This window comes from Centrocercus urophasianus, unplaced genomic scaffold (assembly GCF_019232065.1).
Source record: "Centrocercus urophasianus isolate 14NV4802_14NV808 unplaced genomic scaffold, USGS_Curo_1.0 seq_14, whole genome shotgun sequence".
In the NCBI taxonomy this organism is placed as follows: domain Eukaryota; kingdom Metazoa; phylum Chordata; class Aves; order Galliformes; family Phasianidae; genus Centrocercus; species Centrocercus urophasianus.
Window position 1 is genome coordinate 31,715,641 of NW_024884586.1, and position 13,985 is coordinate 31,729,625.

Consider the following 13,985-nt stretch of genomic DNA (forward strand, 5'->3'; position numbering starts at 1 on the left):
CCGGGCTGCCGGGCCCTGCGAAGCACCTCGCAACGTGCGGCCCTGCAGGCCCCCCTGGCAGCCGATCCCCTCACACCCGCCTCCCGCAGCCCGTCCCGAGGGGCCGCCGCGCGGCCGAGGCCCGGCAGAGGGCGGCCGTGGCCCGGCGGAGACCTTCGATCGTCCCCCGCCTTCCCGCCGGAGCTCCGCAGCAACACGGCGGGTGCGGGGGGTCCTCCCTCCCCCGGAGCGGGCTGCGGGCGTGAGCGGAGCTGCGTGAGCTGCGAGCACGGAGAGATTTCAAGGACGTTTCCCTCCATTCATCCCAGTTATGTGCGTCTCTAAAATAGGTTAACGGTGTCTAATTAACCACTGCACATTGTCATGCTGCATAAAGATAGCAGCCTGGCAGTTCTCTGAGCCCTGCTACTTTATCTCCATTTAGATCTCCGTGGTAGTCCATTAAATGAGAAAGAAACAGTTTAACGGAGATGATGTCTACATTAGAGCTGCCTTTCACCTCTGGGCACGGCTGTAGGCAGCTCCCTTTCAGCCGGGCTGTGCGCTGCGGTGCGGGGGGGGGGGGGGGGGGTGGGGGGGGTGGAGGGTTCTGAGATTCAGCCCCCTCTCTGCACGAGGCAGGATTCGGGCCGGCTGGGGCTGAGCGTCGCTCCAGAGCGAGATCACGTTTATATCTTCTGCTCCGGCACAGCTTGGAGACAAATAGGTGGTGCATAGCGGAAGTTGTGTGATAGGATGCACTGGGGTCTGCCGGGGGTCTTCTGCCCCGTCAGAAAGAATGAGAGAAACAAAAGTATTGTTCTCACAAGAGCGGATGATGGCTGGTGTGAATACAGCAGACAGTGCATTTCTGAGCATTGCTCCAGGGACTGTGTTGTTTTGCTTGCCCTTACTTAAGTGTATATTCATGCAGCACAAAGATGCACCAGAGGGTGTTCAGCATAAATGTTAGGAAAAAATTATTTACCATGAAGTTGGTCAAAGGCTGGAAGTGGTTGATGCCTGTCAGTGTTCAAGAGACATTTGGATAATGCCCTTAATAATCTGCTTTAACTTTTGGTTAGCCTTGAATTGGTCAGGCAGTTAGACATGATTTTTGAAGATCCCTTCCATCTGAACCATTCCATTCTATAGTTCATGCACAATTGTTCATTTTATGGATGCTTGTTGCTGTCCTCGCTGGGCTTTGTCTCCTGTTAGAGCAAACAGGAAATGAGGGCAATGCTCTTGTTGCTGAGAACACAAGAAGAGAGTAGAAAATCTATCTATACTGACCTGACTTTACAGTCTATCTTCTTCCATGTCAGTTTTCGCTCATTACTAGAAACTTATGCCCTTAGGGGTGAGTGAGATGCTGTGCACCTGGGCATGATATTCTTTAAAGGATGAAATGTTGGTCTCAGCATGTTGCAATTGGCATTGATAAATCTGAGCCAGTTCTCAGGAATGGCCACTCCACTCCACTTTGAGCAGTGTGGTAACTTTACAAAGAATGCCTGCAGGGCTTCCAGAAGCTGCTGATAGCACCTGGAGACCAAAGGGACAAGCAGGTAGCTGGTCCTGCAGGCACACTGTCTCATGTGCAGCTCAGCCCTTACCCAACCTTATGAAAGGCGCAGGGTTGGAGGCAGGACACATTTCAAGAATTTATTAACAACTTTTTTTGCTTATTGCCTGGATGGTTTTTAACCTCAGGACATGGGCCAAAGCTTGTCCTTTCTCTCTGGGTCACTTTGTTAGGTAGATTTAGATGATGCATTTCAGCCAAAGAAAGCAAAACGTTAGCCAGGAGAACAAACCAAAAATATTTGTGATTTTTTTTCCCCAGCTTGAAACAAGGAATTAAAAAGTAATATGTCATCAGAGAAAATAAAAGGAAGGCTTTGGGTTTGGGACTTTAAAAAAAGAAAGCTGGTTTTTATCTTCTTTACCTTAACTCGGTCATCAAGGTCACAGGGAGTGTAAAACATGAAATTCTTACAGAAGTTTCATACCATATATCCCAGATAGTTCTCTACCCATGAGCTGGTTTGAAATGCCAGTTTCATCAAATGATGCTATTCCAAGTCATGTATTAACAAACCTCTGTTGTGCAGGTGACTGAAATTAGATGTCTCACCTAAACAGAACAGCAGTCATTTCTGTCTCCTGCTCTGCTTCCATTGGTATTTAAATGCTCTCTATAAATGGGAGTACTGTCGATGTAACATACTTTCCTCCACTGCCACCTCTGTTCCCTGAAGCATGGGGACTGGACTGACAGTGGGGCTTTAGCTAGCCCTGGAGAGACAGGAGGGTGTTCTAACAGCCAGGCTCTGGCGTTACAGTGAGCAGTACTGCCGTCCCTTCCTGGTTTATTAATTTATTCTCCACATTACTGTTTTTTTTTTCAATGCGGTGCAGTTATTTCATAATAAAGTAAAGCTATTTGGCAAGCTTGCAGATAGTTTTGGGAGTGAAAAAACTGCCTTCTGGAAGTGTGTACGAATCTGAGTATTCTGTACAAATTATGAAAGTATTGAGTGCAGACAGAAAATTAAACCTAAGTAAGAGTACTGATACCCCCAACAAAGCTGTCTGGATTTGGAGTCATCTAGATCAGTGAAGTGAACTCTTATAATTTATATTTTCTTACTGCCTTCAATGAGTCCATTTATAACATAATCAGGAAGAGTCTGGAAAGCTTGAAGTCTGAGAAAGAGCAGAATAGTCTCTGCCACTAGGACTAAATATGACTGCGTTCCCAGTGGGCCACCTGCATATCTATCAGGAGAGGGAGCTCAGGAAAAAGAAACAGCAATTGCTTGCAGGGATAGCAAGGTGTGACCCTCTCCTGGGAAGTATAAACATGTTTCACTCCTGCCTGGGAACAGGCAGCGAGCAAGAATGTAAGAAGCGTGAGTGCTGAGGGAAAAAAAAAGGGTTATTTGGGGCTGGACAATTAGCAAGAATAATGGGATCGTGCTAAGGAGAGGTTAGATAGAACCTCCAGGAAATGATCCCACTGCGAGTGCCAAGGGGTCTGAAGACAGGCTGTGGGAAGCAGTTCCGTGAAGGCAGAAGGGAGAGGGAGAAAATGGGATAAATCATGTATCATCTTTTCATCTCTGGTCAGATTCCAAACTCTGTTGTGAGCTGGCAATGGACTCTGATCCATTACTTTCTCTTTCTGCAGCATCAGGAGGTCACAAATGTGTTTTGCACTATCACTGGGGAAAATGACTTAACTGGACAATTACTCCCCACTGAAAGAACTCTCCTAAATTCATAACTCCACTGTACTTCTGCTGGAAGCTCAGGTGCAGGTGTCACTTATGTGGCTGTAGTTCTGACCATAGCAGTGATATCACTGGACTATTATTACTTATAGGGTCTAACCTTTAGCCTCTCACAGACTGCAAGCTCCAAGGAGAGCAATGGAGACAAGGATCTTTCTTCTTTTCGTATTTAGACATTGTCTTGCTCTTAGGAGAGTGGACTGTTCATAGGAGGACTCAAAGAGGCCTGTGGCCTCATCAGAGAGAACTGATGAGAAGTCTGCCTGTTTCATGGAAGGGCTTTGAAAGGTGAAGTGCACGGGGGTGCAGCAGCTTCTCTCACATCTTGGTGTGTCCTGGGACAGTGCATGTGGTAGAGTAGGGCCCCATGTGCTATTGTCATGGTGCTCTGACTTGAGAGAGGGGAGAATATTTATTCCTAATGCATAGAGATGAAACTTCACTCTGCAAAATGGCCAAAGCAATCAGTGAGTGATGAAGTATCTGCTAAAAAGAAACCTGGCATTTAATTAACTTTTCAAAGTGCTGGTTCAGCAACCTCCATGTTTTACATTTTGAATATTGAACAAGCATCCCTAATCGGAACTGAATTACTTCTGGGCTTGCTGGGGTGGAGAGCAAGGGAGCTGCCATTTGCCAGTGCCTCCCCCCCACATTATTATTATGAACTTCTGTTAACTCAGCCGGATCAACCCTGATTTACTGCAGCGACAGTATGTCTGACCTGAACTTGGCCTGCTCAGATAGAGCTCCTAACCCTCAGAGGCGACCACATAATCTTTAAGCACAACCAAGGGCTAGAAGAACCTGTTGCTCTCAGGGGAAGGTAGACAAATTATACTTTCTTTATTGCTCCTTAATGTGCCATCCTCTGCACCCAGGTAAGGCAAGCTTTGCCCACAGTTGATGTCAGAGAATATGAAAAAAGTATCTGAGAAACTGAAAAAAACAGGGACTCTGTTCCTTGCTGTATCTGGACCTGATTGTCTTTTGGGACTCAGATGATTCTGCTTTATCTTGATGCACTCAAGGACTTTTTGATGCCTTGGTTTAGTGGTCAGTAAGAACTCTTTACAGGTGTGATGTGTGATATTAGACTTGGTTGCAGGAACTGTTTTATACATTAAGAGTGATACAGAGAAATATATGTTTTTTAATATATCTTTCTAGACTTTTCTAAGCACAAGCTTTTCCTTGTCTTGCAGGTCAGGAAAAAAGCATGCAGAAGAAGTAGAAGAGTAAGTTCCCATTGTTGCTGAGACTTCTTTCACAACTTCTACATCTGATTTCATAGAGAAAGGGGATGCAACTCTCTTAGCTCCTGTACATCAAGATCTGGAATCTGGGGTGGATGCAGAGCCTGGCATAAATTCATGCATTGGTCATGGGTCAGGACTGGTTGCTCTGTAGTTCCCTGGATACAGAGTTTATGGTGGCTGTGTCATTCCCATGTGAGACAAAGAAGTGGAACATGCCTGCTTTCCCAGCAGACTCATGCCAGGCTCTGCTGTCTAAGCCACGTGTAATAACCTAAGTATTTGCCGCAGATATGAGGCATTGTAGACTTGTGGGGAAGAAGAAGATGGAAGAAGATGCTTCTTTGGGCTTTCATTTGAAATTCTTTTCACCTTGTGTTTTGTTGCAGTCATCGTCTCAGGCAGCAGAGCCAGGAGGTATCCAGTGAGGGAGGAGGTATGTTTTCACCTACTTGATGCCAGAATTGCCTTTATACCTGTCTGGGGGTTATCCAGTAAAGTGAGCAGAGGCAGCTATCTGGTAAGAAATGGCTAGAGAATGAATCAGCTTGAGGAGAGAAACAAATGTGGCTGCTGTTTAAGTCTCACAGCTGCTGAATGGAGGAGAGAGAGCAAAGAAGATTGAGAGAACGATGATGAAATGAACCTACAGTCTAGGTCTGTCTCTTCATTGACACAGAATAATAAATGCCTTGAGGAAGAAAGAAAGTGTCATAGGGACACTTCTCTGTGATTACCTCCATAGGGATAATAGTGTACTGGGAAAGAAGAAAGCTAAAAGTCTGATAAAAAGGTAAAAGCAGGGATAGAAATCACTGCTGTCCCCTAGTTTAGGTGATAGCAGGCTCTGCTTAAAGCTCTTCTTGTGTTTTGTGATAAAAGCTTTATCTTGTGCCTATCAGGACAAGTGCTTGCACAGTTTTCTTAAGGCATCTGTCATGAGAGAACTCGTTATTTAAGAAAAACACTTGCACTAATGCAAGATCTTAGATCATAAGCTGAACTTACTCTGGTGGGTTATCGTACTGGACTCCTAACTTACCACTGCTAGTTTTCCACACGGTTTATATTACCTACGCTTATAGGACTGATTGAAGCAAGAGAAAGCCCAGGAAAAATCTGTAGTAGGAAGTCCTAGGCAAACAGTGGAAGGCCATGGATGTAGAAATTCATTGAAGTCTCTAGCAGCTACCTCAATTTTCAAGGGCTAAGAATTTTATACAGTGTATAAAAAGTTGCATCTGTAAAATGTTGCCAAGCATTAAGAAAATTACTGGAAGTCACAAAGGATGAGACATCAATATGTTTAATGAGACTAATTAGAAGACTTATTTGGGTCTTCCAGACAGATTAAGCACAGCAGCATATGACTGCCTGAAGTGGCACCTTTATAGCACTGGCATCTTCAGAATAGATTTAATTTCCCCCGTGGGATGTTTTTTGGGCTTCTTAAATTTCATGATATATCACTGAGGCTGATAGTCTGTTCTGAATAGCTATTTGTCTGTTTGCATGTGTGCTGTCCTTCTTGTTGAACCTTGGTCTTGTATTCAGAGTATAATAACTTTCTTTGCTAACCAGGTATAAAAACTTGCCAGATGTTTGCAGCATATGACTTTTAGTGCTTGGATTATAAATACAGAATATGTTGGGCTATAAATACAGAATAGAATTGATACAGAACATGGTATGAAGACATGATAGGTTGTAATACGCTTCCCTTATTTACTTGTACCTAATTTGTGGCTTGTAGTTAGTTTTGGCTTGTTTGCTAATCAGAATTCAACTTTGGACTATATGCATGTGTTAGAAGAAGGATCCTGCAAACGTTACTGGGAGATCCCACCCGGGCAGTTGCTCGTATAATCAGATACACTGGTTTGTAGATCTAATTCTGATATGGAAAATCTCTGAATGATCAATACATTGCATGCTAGTGGTCCTAGTGGTACAGGGAAATTAAACAGACTGATTCTGGGAGAGCAGTTCTCTGTGTGGACTCAGCAATTGCAGTGAGGACAGGTAACATATAAACTCCAGAACCTGATTAAAAATGCTTCTGCAATTAAGCAGAGGGGTACATAAGAGCTGGCCAGTGCAGAAGGCATGCTGTGGTTGTGCCTTAAATTGAGTCATATTGGCCTCCCCTGCACACAGTGAAGGGCTTGTGTCCTTAACTGTAGCAGTAAAGCCCAGATTCTAACCACCCTTAAATCAAGACATTGGTGTATGGATCCCCAAGGATGGGTCATGGTTATTTTTTGCTGCATAATGTGTTAGCTTGTACAACTTAATATGAACAGGCGCGGTTGCCTACTGATTGCTGCTGTCAACCAGTACATTTGTATTACCTTCCTTTGCCCTATTAGAAAGCTTAGCTGTACCATTCCATTAACATTGCTTGTCCGCTGTCCAACCTTTTTATTTAAAGAATGAAAGACAAAACAGTCTGCCCTTAAAAAGATAGCTTACGTATCTGAAGTGTGCTCAGCTGTAATCGTCTGTATGGCACTAAAGCTCAGAGGCTTAGAATTTGGAGTCTGTTGGAGGAAGCACTGAAAAATGACAAGCCCTGGAGAGAATCCATGGTTTGGCATGTGGAGAATGTGGGCGTGTGGGAGAGAAGGACAGTTGGTTCTCAGAGTGTGGGAAGGTTGTGTGAAGACTGGACTACACAGGAGCATCATATGTGGAACTATATGCATTTTCAGCCACTCCTTACAGTTGCACAGGGCAACCCAGGTGCAAGTCATCCACACTTTGCAAGATAAACCACTGAAATATTAGTAGTGAAGTGTCTTGGCTCAAGCTTTGCTCAGAATTCATTTTCTTTAACCTGTATTTCTTCTTCATTGAGGCTACTCCAGGACAAGAGAGCCATTTTAAAAAGGAGCCAGTTTTGAGTTATAGGGATCAAAGAAACGTGTTTCACTAAAAGCACCATCCTTTAAAACTGCAAGCTGGAAAGACTGATATGAAAAAGTACAGTATCTCTCCAGCAGCAGTTCTGGTGCATTGTCTGATGGATTCTGGGGTTTCCTACAGTGCCTTCCTTCTCTGAGCTCAGTGCCCACCCTCCTGAGCAGTCACTGGTACACGTTAGAACATAGTCACAGCAAGTGGATAACTAATGTTCCTTTGTGAGGTTGTTGTGTGTCCAACCGAACTGTGGTGCAGCCCAGCTCCTCTGTACCATGGAAAACTCGCTTTAACAGGATTTAATGCATCACATCTTAAGGAATAATAGACTTTCACAAGCCTCAAAAAATGTTTAATTCCTAGAGGACAGGTCTAGTTGAGTTACTTTCAGCCAGGGGCAATTGGGGGCTTAATGCCATGTATGTAGCAATCTGGGCAATCTAAAAGAGAGGAGTTTAAGGGTAATTGCTCAATTTTCTGTCCATGTCAACAGGGAAAACGGGCAGCTGAGTCTGAGTGCTGTAGAGCCAGGAGACTGCAGGTGGGAGACAATCAGGAGAATTTAACAAGTGCTTTCTGTAACAGCCATGAGCAGTTTCTCCCCACTACAGACTATTCTTTGTCGTAAAGTGGGAGGAGGACAGGACAACTGAGTATATGTGAAAGGGCTTTCTCCTCCCTTTGCTCCTTTCTCCAGCAGGATTGTAGAGTCTCTGCTTCTGCTTTGTTTGGGTTTGTTTTACTTAGCTTGTGCGTGACTTTACTCAGCTTGTGTGTCTCATTCTGACATGCAGCTACACTCTTCTATCAGCACACAACTTTGTTGTATAAAAGTTTCCTCTATGTTCTATTCTTGTCCACCTGTTCTGCTCCACTAGGTTCCACACCCTGGATGCCTGTCTCCTCACTGCATGGTCCTTGGGCTTTTCCTCTTAGCACTGGAGCAGGGGTCTGTTAACTGATATTATCATCTGTTCTCCCTGCTCTCCTTCTTTTACAGACTGTTCTCCCATCTTCAGAAATCTTTTGCCCCTTTCTCTCTTACTCTTGCATAGCTCCTAGAACAGGGCTTTTGGTGGAGAATTGGGCTGTGACACATGTGATACTCTGTCTATGGGAACAACAGCTTATTTTAAAGCAGATAGTGTGGGTGAATGAGGGAGCTGATTGAAATGAAAGCCTGCCTGTGCTCACAGACAAGCCGGACGTGACCTGCAGGTGAGGAAAGCTGCCAAGAGACAGTCACTGGATCTGTGCCCTCAAGGCAAAATCCCTTCCTGCCTGCTGGGAAGCCTCCTCGAGGAAGCAGAGCTGATGATGAGACCTCTCTATACAATGTCAAATCTTTAGAAGGACTTCTTACCCTTCTGGCATGTGGCAGCAGCTCCTTTGCATTTGAGCAGGATAGGAGTCCAGGCTCTGAGTGTAACAGGAGCAGTAGAAAATGTGTTAGTGCTCCATTGAATATTAATCTTACTTGCTTGGGGAAAAGAAAAAAAAACAACAAAAAACAAACAAACAAAAAAAACCCAACAAGAAATGGAGAAAGTGGGCATGTGCCCTGGTCCCTGCATCGACCTGGGAGCGATGTCAGTCAGGTGGAAGGGTAGCACAGGATATGGCCATAAAATACCAAACACCTTACAAGCTGCATGCAAATATGCAGCAGTGCTGAAATTACTCTGAACAGAGCTGAGAGTAAGGGCACAAGGTGATTGCTGCCTGCGTTATTCTTGATGAAGTTTGCGAGTTGCTTCCTGGTGAGCTGCTGTTCTGACAGAACACGCCAAGTGCTGGTGGTTTCCGGGGGCTGTGACTGCAAGGAGTGTATGACAAAGAAAGCCTTATCAGCCAAGCACGAGCCAGAAGGGTGAGAGCTGGTAGATGGGAAGCTGGACATAAGCCAGCGATGTGCCCTTGCAACCCAGAAAGAACTGTCTCCTGGGCTGCATCAAAAGAAACTTGGCCAGGTCGAGGGAGGTGATCCTGCTCATCTACTCTGCACTGGTGAGGCCTTACCTGGTGTACTGCATTCAGATGTGGAGTCCTCAGTACAGGACAGACATGGACCTGTTGGAGCATGTCCAGAAAAGGGCTGCAAAAATGGCACAAGGGATAGAACACCTTTCCTGTGAGGATGGGCTGAAAGAACTGGGACTGTTCAGCATGGAGAAGAGAAGGCTCCAGAGAGACCTGAGAGCAGCCTTTCAGTATCTAAAGGGAAGCTACAGGAAAGATGGGGACAGACTCTTTGGCAGAGTCCGTGGTGATAGAATAAGGGGAAATGGTTTCAAGCTTAAAGAGGGTAGATTTAAGTTAGATGTAAGGAAGAAGTCTTACACAGTGAGGGTGGTGAGGCACTGGAACAGGTTGCCTAGAGCGGAGGTAAGATGAGAGGAGGTTTCTGGAGACTCTCAAGGCGGGGCTGGATCAGGCCCTGGACAACCCGATTTAGCTGTGGTGTCCCTCTTCCTTGCAGGTCAGTTAATCTAGATGTCCTTTAAAGGTGCCTTGCAACTCTAAGGATTCTCCGATTCTGTGAATCTGCAGGAACTGCTGTGGAGTGAGTCCTTCAGAGGCTTGAGAGCCAGCAGGTTTGGGCAGAGCTATATGGGCTAAAAGCATTGAGCATGAGTTGCATTGGATACAGAGTGAAAAACATGGTGGTTGGGAGCTTGTGTGAGGGACTGAAGAGAGGGGCCTAAGGCAGAGTGACAATGACTGCTGTGTTTCTTGGATTCTGTGCTATGACTTTGTGTGTGGTTCTGTCAATGCACCTCTCTCCTTCACTTGCTGCTCCCTACTGCACTGCCTTAAGTCTTTGCACAAGGTCAGTGAAGGGCAAACTCAGACCAACGTCATGGTTTCTCCTCTGCTGCTGGTCCAGGCCAGCTTGAACTCCTACAATGACTGCTGACATTGCGATCTGGAGGTTCTGCTGTTTGAGGAAGCCTTTTTTGGCAGCCGTGGTGGATGGGGGAAACAGAGAGTACGTCCCAGGGGATATGGCTGAAGTCCTGTTTGGAGTGACTAACCACTTGTCACAGGGCAGTGGACAATTTAATTGCAAGGGAGTGAGCACGGCTTGTTTGGGGCTGAAAATAAAGGAGTGGGTAAGCATCTTCTATCACTGTATTCTGCAGTATGGTGGATACATAGTCATGTTGGTCCTGTGATTGCTGAGTCCATAAGTGTAGTTGACGGACTAGGTTTACCTAAAATACCCTTTAAGAAAAAGCTCTTGAAAGATGATTACAGAATTGAGACACCATCATTTAAAACTGCCTGAGGCAAGCTCCTTTGAAAATTGCAGCAGTGGAGGGACAGAGAGAGAACCACATAGCCCTTGATTGTAGTGTCGTTCCCTCAGGACCCGTCCCCCCTCCCCCTCGGTTTCTCATCTGATATGAGAGAGAGCAGCGGTAAGATTCCTCATCTGTCTTATGAAAATCCGATTCTGAGTGGCTCTGATCAAACCCGGGTAGCTGTCAGCAGCGGTGGCCTTGTGTGGAGGGAGGGAGGCTTCTGAGGAGTTGCTGGATGTGGAAATGTCATGGGTGCTGCCGATCAAAGAGGCATTTTTTAATAAATATATATAAAAAAATAAAAAACCTAAGGATTTAGCATAAAAGAAATGTAGTTTGTCTTGTTTTTCCAGCGTAACATGAAGAGGATGAAATAGAATCAGATACGCCTGCTCCCAAACATAGATCCACAGAAGCATTTGAGAAGCTGCTTTCTCTGCTACACTAACACTGTAGCACAAAATCACTCATCTCCAGTGTTATTGAGGACAGTTTTGTATTTCTGAGTTCACAAAACCCTCCCAGAGAACCTCATGCCTTCTCATCTGCTGCCCTGCCACCTCCTGAGTATGTTTCAGCAGGGGAATACTGCAAAGGAGCAAAGAGCAACCTGTGTGAAGAAAAAAACAGGTGTTAGTAGAAAGGAGGGCAGGTGCAGTGCTCTGTCAGGGACTGTGGGTAAATGCTAGGAGGTGTCTGGCCACTGTAGATGCTGATAACCTCAGGAATATGTTGGACTCCAGGTCCTGATCTTGGCCTCCTGTCTCTCCTGTCCTCTGCTGGTGAAGAACCTATATGTTAAGAGATTCCTTGTCTTTAAAGCCTTTAGTATCTGGTCTTGCACAGTATAAGCCATAGATTGCCACCTGTTGAAGCCCTGCACAGAGCTCAAGAGACTCATATGACGTGGCTTTTTGGTGCTCTGGTTGCACTGCAGCAGATTATCTCTCCTCATGCTTCCCAGGGATCAAAACTGAGGCTTTGTGACAACAGCAGTCTTGAAAGATAGCAAATATGGCTGATGTGTGTCCAGCAAGCTGTCGTCTGAGATGCTATCCAAGGTAGTAGGGTGTCTCAGTGAACCACCCAACATTCCAGCCAGTCCTCCATCTAGCTAGCAGTATCATCAGAGCTTGGCAGCTGAAGAAAAAAAGATTTTGTTTGATGTATCTGTAAAGCAAGGCAGGAGGGTCATTGCTGAATCTGCTGCATGACCCATCCTGTCTAGGTCCTGTGAATCCTCTCAGACCAAAGAGTGACTTTTTCCTTCAGCTGCCTATGTCACGCCATTACGCTTCTCAGAGGGGTGTTTTGGGACATGAGAATCTCAGATTATCTTCTGCTTGTCTCAGCTTCTAAGACTGCCCCAGCAGCTGTAGTACCACCTGCTTTTCACCCTACTGTTTTCATCTCCCTGCTGGCTGAAAGGTACACTGCTCAGTATCAGCCTCTTCCTAGGGCAATTTCAGTAAGGGAAAGGTATCCCTATGAAATTAATGTCTCAACATCCAAAGAAGTATTCTTTATCCTCTCCATTTGCCTGCTGCTCTCCTGAGAAAGCTTCCAAAAGCCTTCAAGCTTGTTTGTGTGTTCAGCAGAGGCTGAATGTGTCCCTTATTCCTTATGGTTTTTTGAAGATTTTTTTTTGCCTGTTGCTTTCCACTTTTTTCTTTTCTTTTTTTAATTCTCCATTTTTCCACTTAGAGGGAAAAATTATTTATTGCACTGAGATGCGCTAATTAAAGCCATTTTCTGGTATTTGGTTACTGAAGTGTTTGATGTCTCTCTGACAAGACCATGAAATGCACAGTGTGTCTACAGGGACAGAATTTGCTGAACACGGTGCTTTGTAAATGAGGGGACACAGTGTCGCAGCAGCTCATGAATATGAAACGCCCATGATGCTACCTCAGTGGACTTGAGAACACAGATGAATCCTGTCATGTGCTAAATGAGACCAATTTCTTTCACTTAACTTCATCTTCAATCAGACCTTCTTCCATTTGCCTGTTTAAAATTCCCCAAACGTGATGCAGAAGGTAACAGCATTCAGTAAAACAAAGTTTTGCAGCAGCAGAGATATTGTAATTATCTCATTTTTACATTTTATGAGCAAGCAACTTAAACTAAAGTTAGTTTCATTCTTATGCCTGCTTAGTGGCAGGGGACTGCCAGTTCCAGCAGCCACTGCCCTTTTTGTTCTCTGGATATGGCAGTGGATGGGAAGAGAAGACAGCTCCATCCCCACTGCAGAAGTGCCCATTCTGAACTGGCACTGGAAATACGCACCCAGCCGGTGGAAGTTAATCAGATGAAGCAAGATGGAGATGTTCTTTTGGGTGTTTGGATCTTGGCTGTGAGGCTTAGGTGACTTAAAGCAGCCCGGTGAGGCTTGGCAGCCACCGTACTGAACAACTGTAGGCTGGACTTGGGATGTGGTTTCTAGGAACAGCTCTGATTTATTGCCTGACCTTGAAAAAATTCTGTCTGTCTCTAACAAAGCATTGAGTTCTGTGGGGCTAGGACCAAATCTCACTGTGATGAGAGCCTGCAGGTGTTGCTACTAAACCAAAAATAAGCTCCTAGGAGGGGAAGTGCAACTTGACAACTTGCAGGTGTAGCTGGGCAGTAGTTAGTAGGCATGCCTCCATCTCCTGCTTGTGGCTGTCTGTGGTTGTCATCAGTAACCTCTTTGCTAATGGGCAGAAGAGGTGATGGTCACTGCACATTCCTTGTCATGAGCACAGAACCCTGCTTTGTGTGTCACTTTAAAAACTGCTATTCCTTGTTTATTGTTTGGCTACCCGGATGTAGCCTTTCCCCTTTGTTTCTTCGTTCTACTGCTCGCATGCTTCTGCCTCATGTTGGCAGCATCTTGTCATAATTTAGCTATGGAACTCTAATAGTTTAAGACATCGTTTGATCTAGCTATTGTAATAAAAACACTGCTCTTAATTATGCTTTGGACTTGGATGTTCTAAGGCATTCAGTTTGATGGAACATATTACAACTCTCCTGTTAGCCAACACTTGTACTGGTGTCTCCTATCCTAACCTATGTGTGGATGCACTCATTTTGATTTCATTCTTTGATAGTTTGCACCTGCTTGCTATTATATGAGGGATGGAGGGGAATCTGCAGTGGTGTAATCCAGCATTTGATGCTCACTCAGTATTTCATATCTCTATCATGAGCAGTTTTGAAACTAGTGTCTTGTTTATAGGCTG

At 45.1% G+C, this 13,985-nt stretch overlaps 1 protein-coding gene across 3 annotated transcripts in view; it reads left to right on the top strand.

Moving 5' to 3' along the window:
- The window catches only part of IFT43 (intraflagellar transport 43), an 82,180-nt gene that overhangs the window by 25,028 nt on the left and 43,167 nt on the right, over positions 1 to 13,985 (top strand). For all 3 annotated transcript variants that reach the window (XM_042814745.1, XM_042814746.1, XM_042814747.1), the window contains exons 4-5: positions 4,484 to 4,516; positions 4,924 to 4,970. In XM_042814745.1, the coding sequence (XP_042670679.1) occupies positions 4,484 to 4,516; positions 4,924 to 4,970 (80 nt within the window). The remainder of the gene's footprint in view (positions 1 to 4,483; positions 4,517 to 4,923; positions 4,971 to 13,985) is intronic.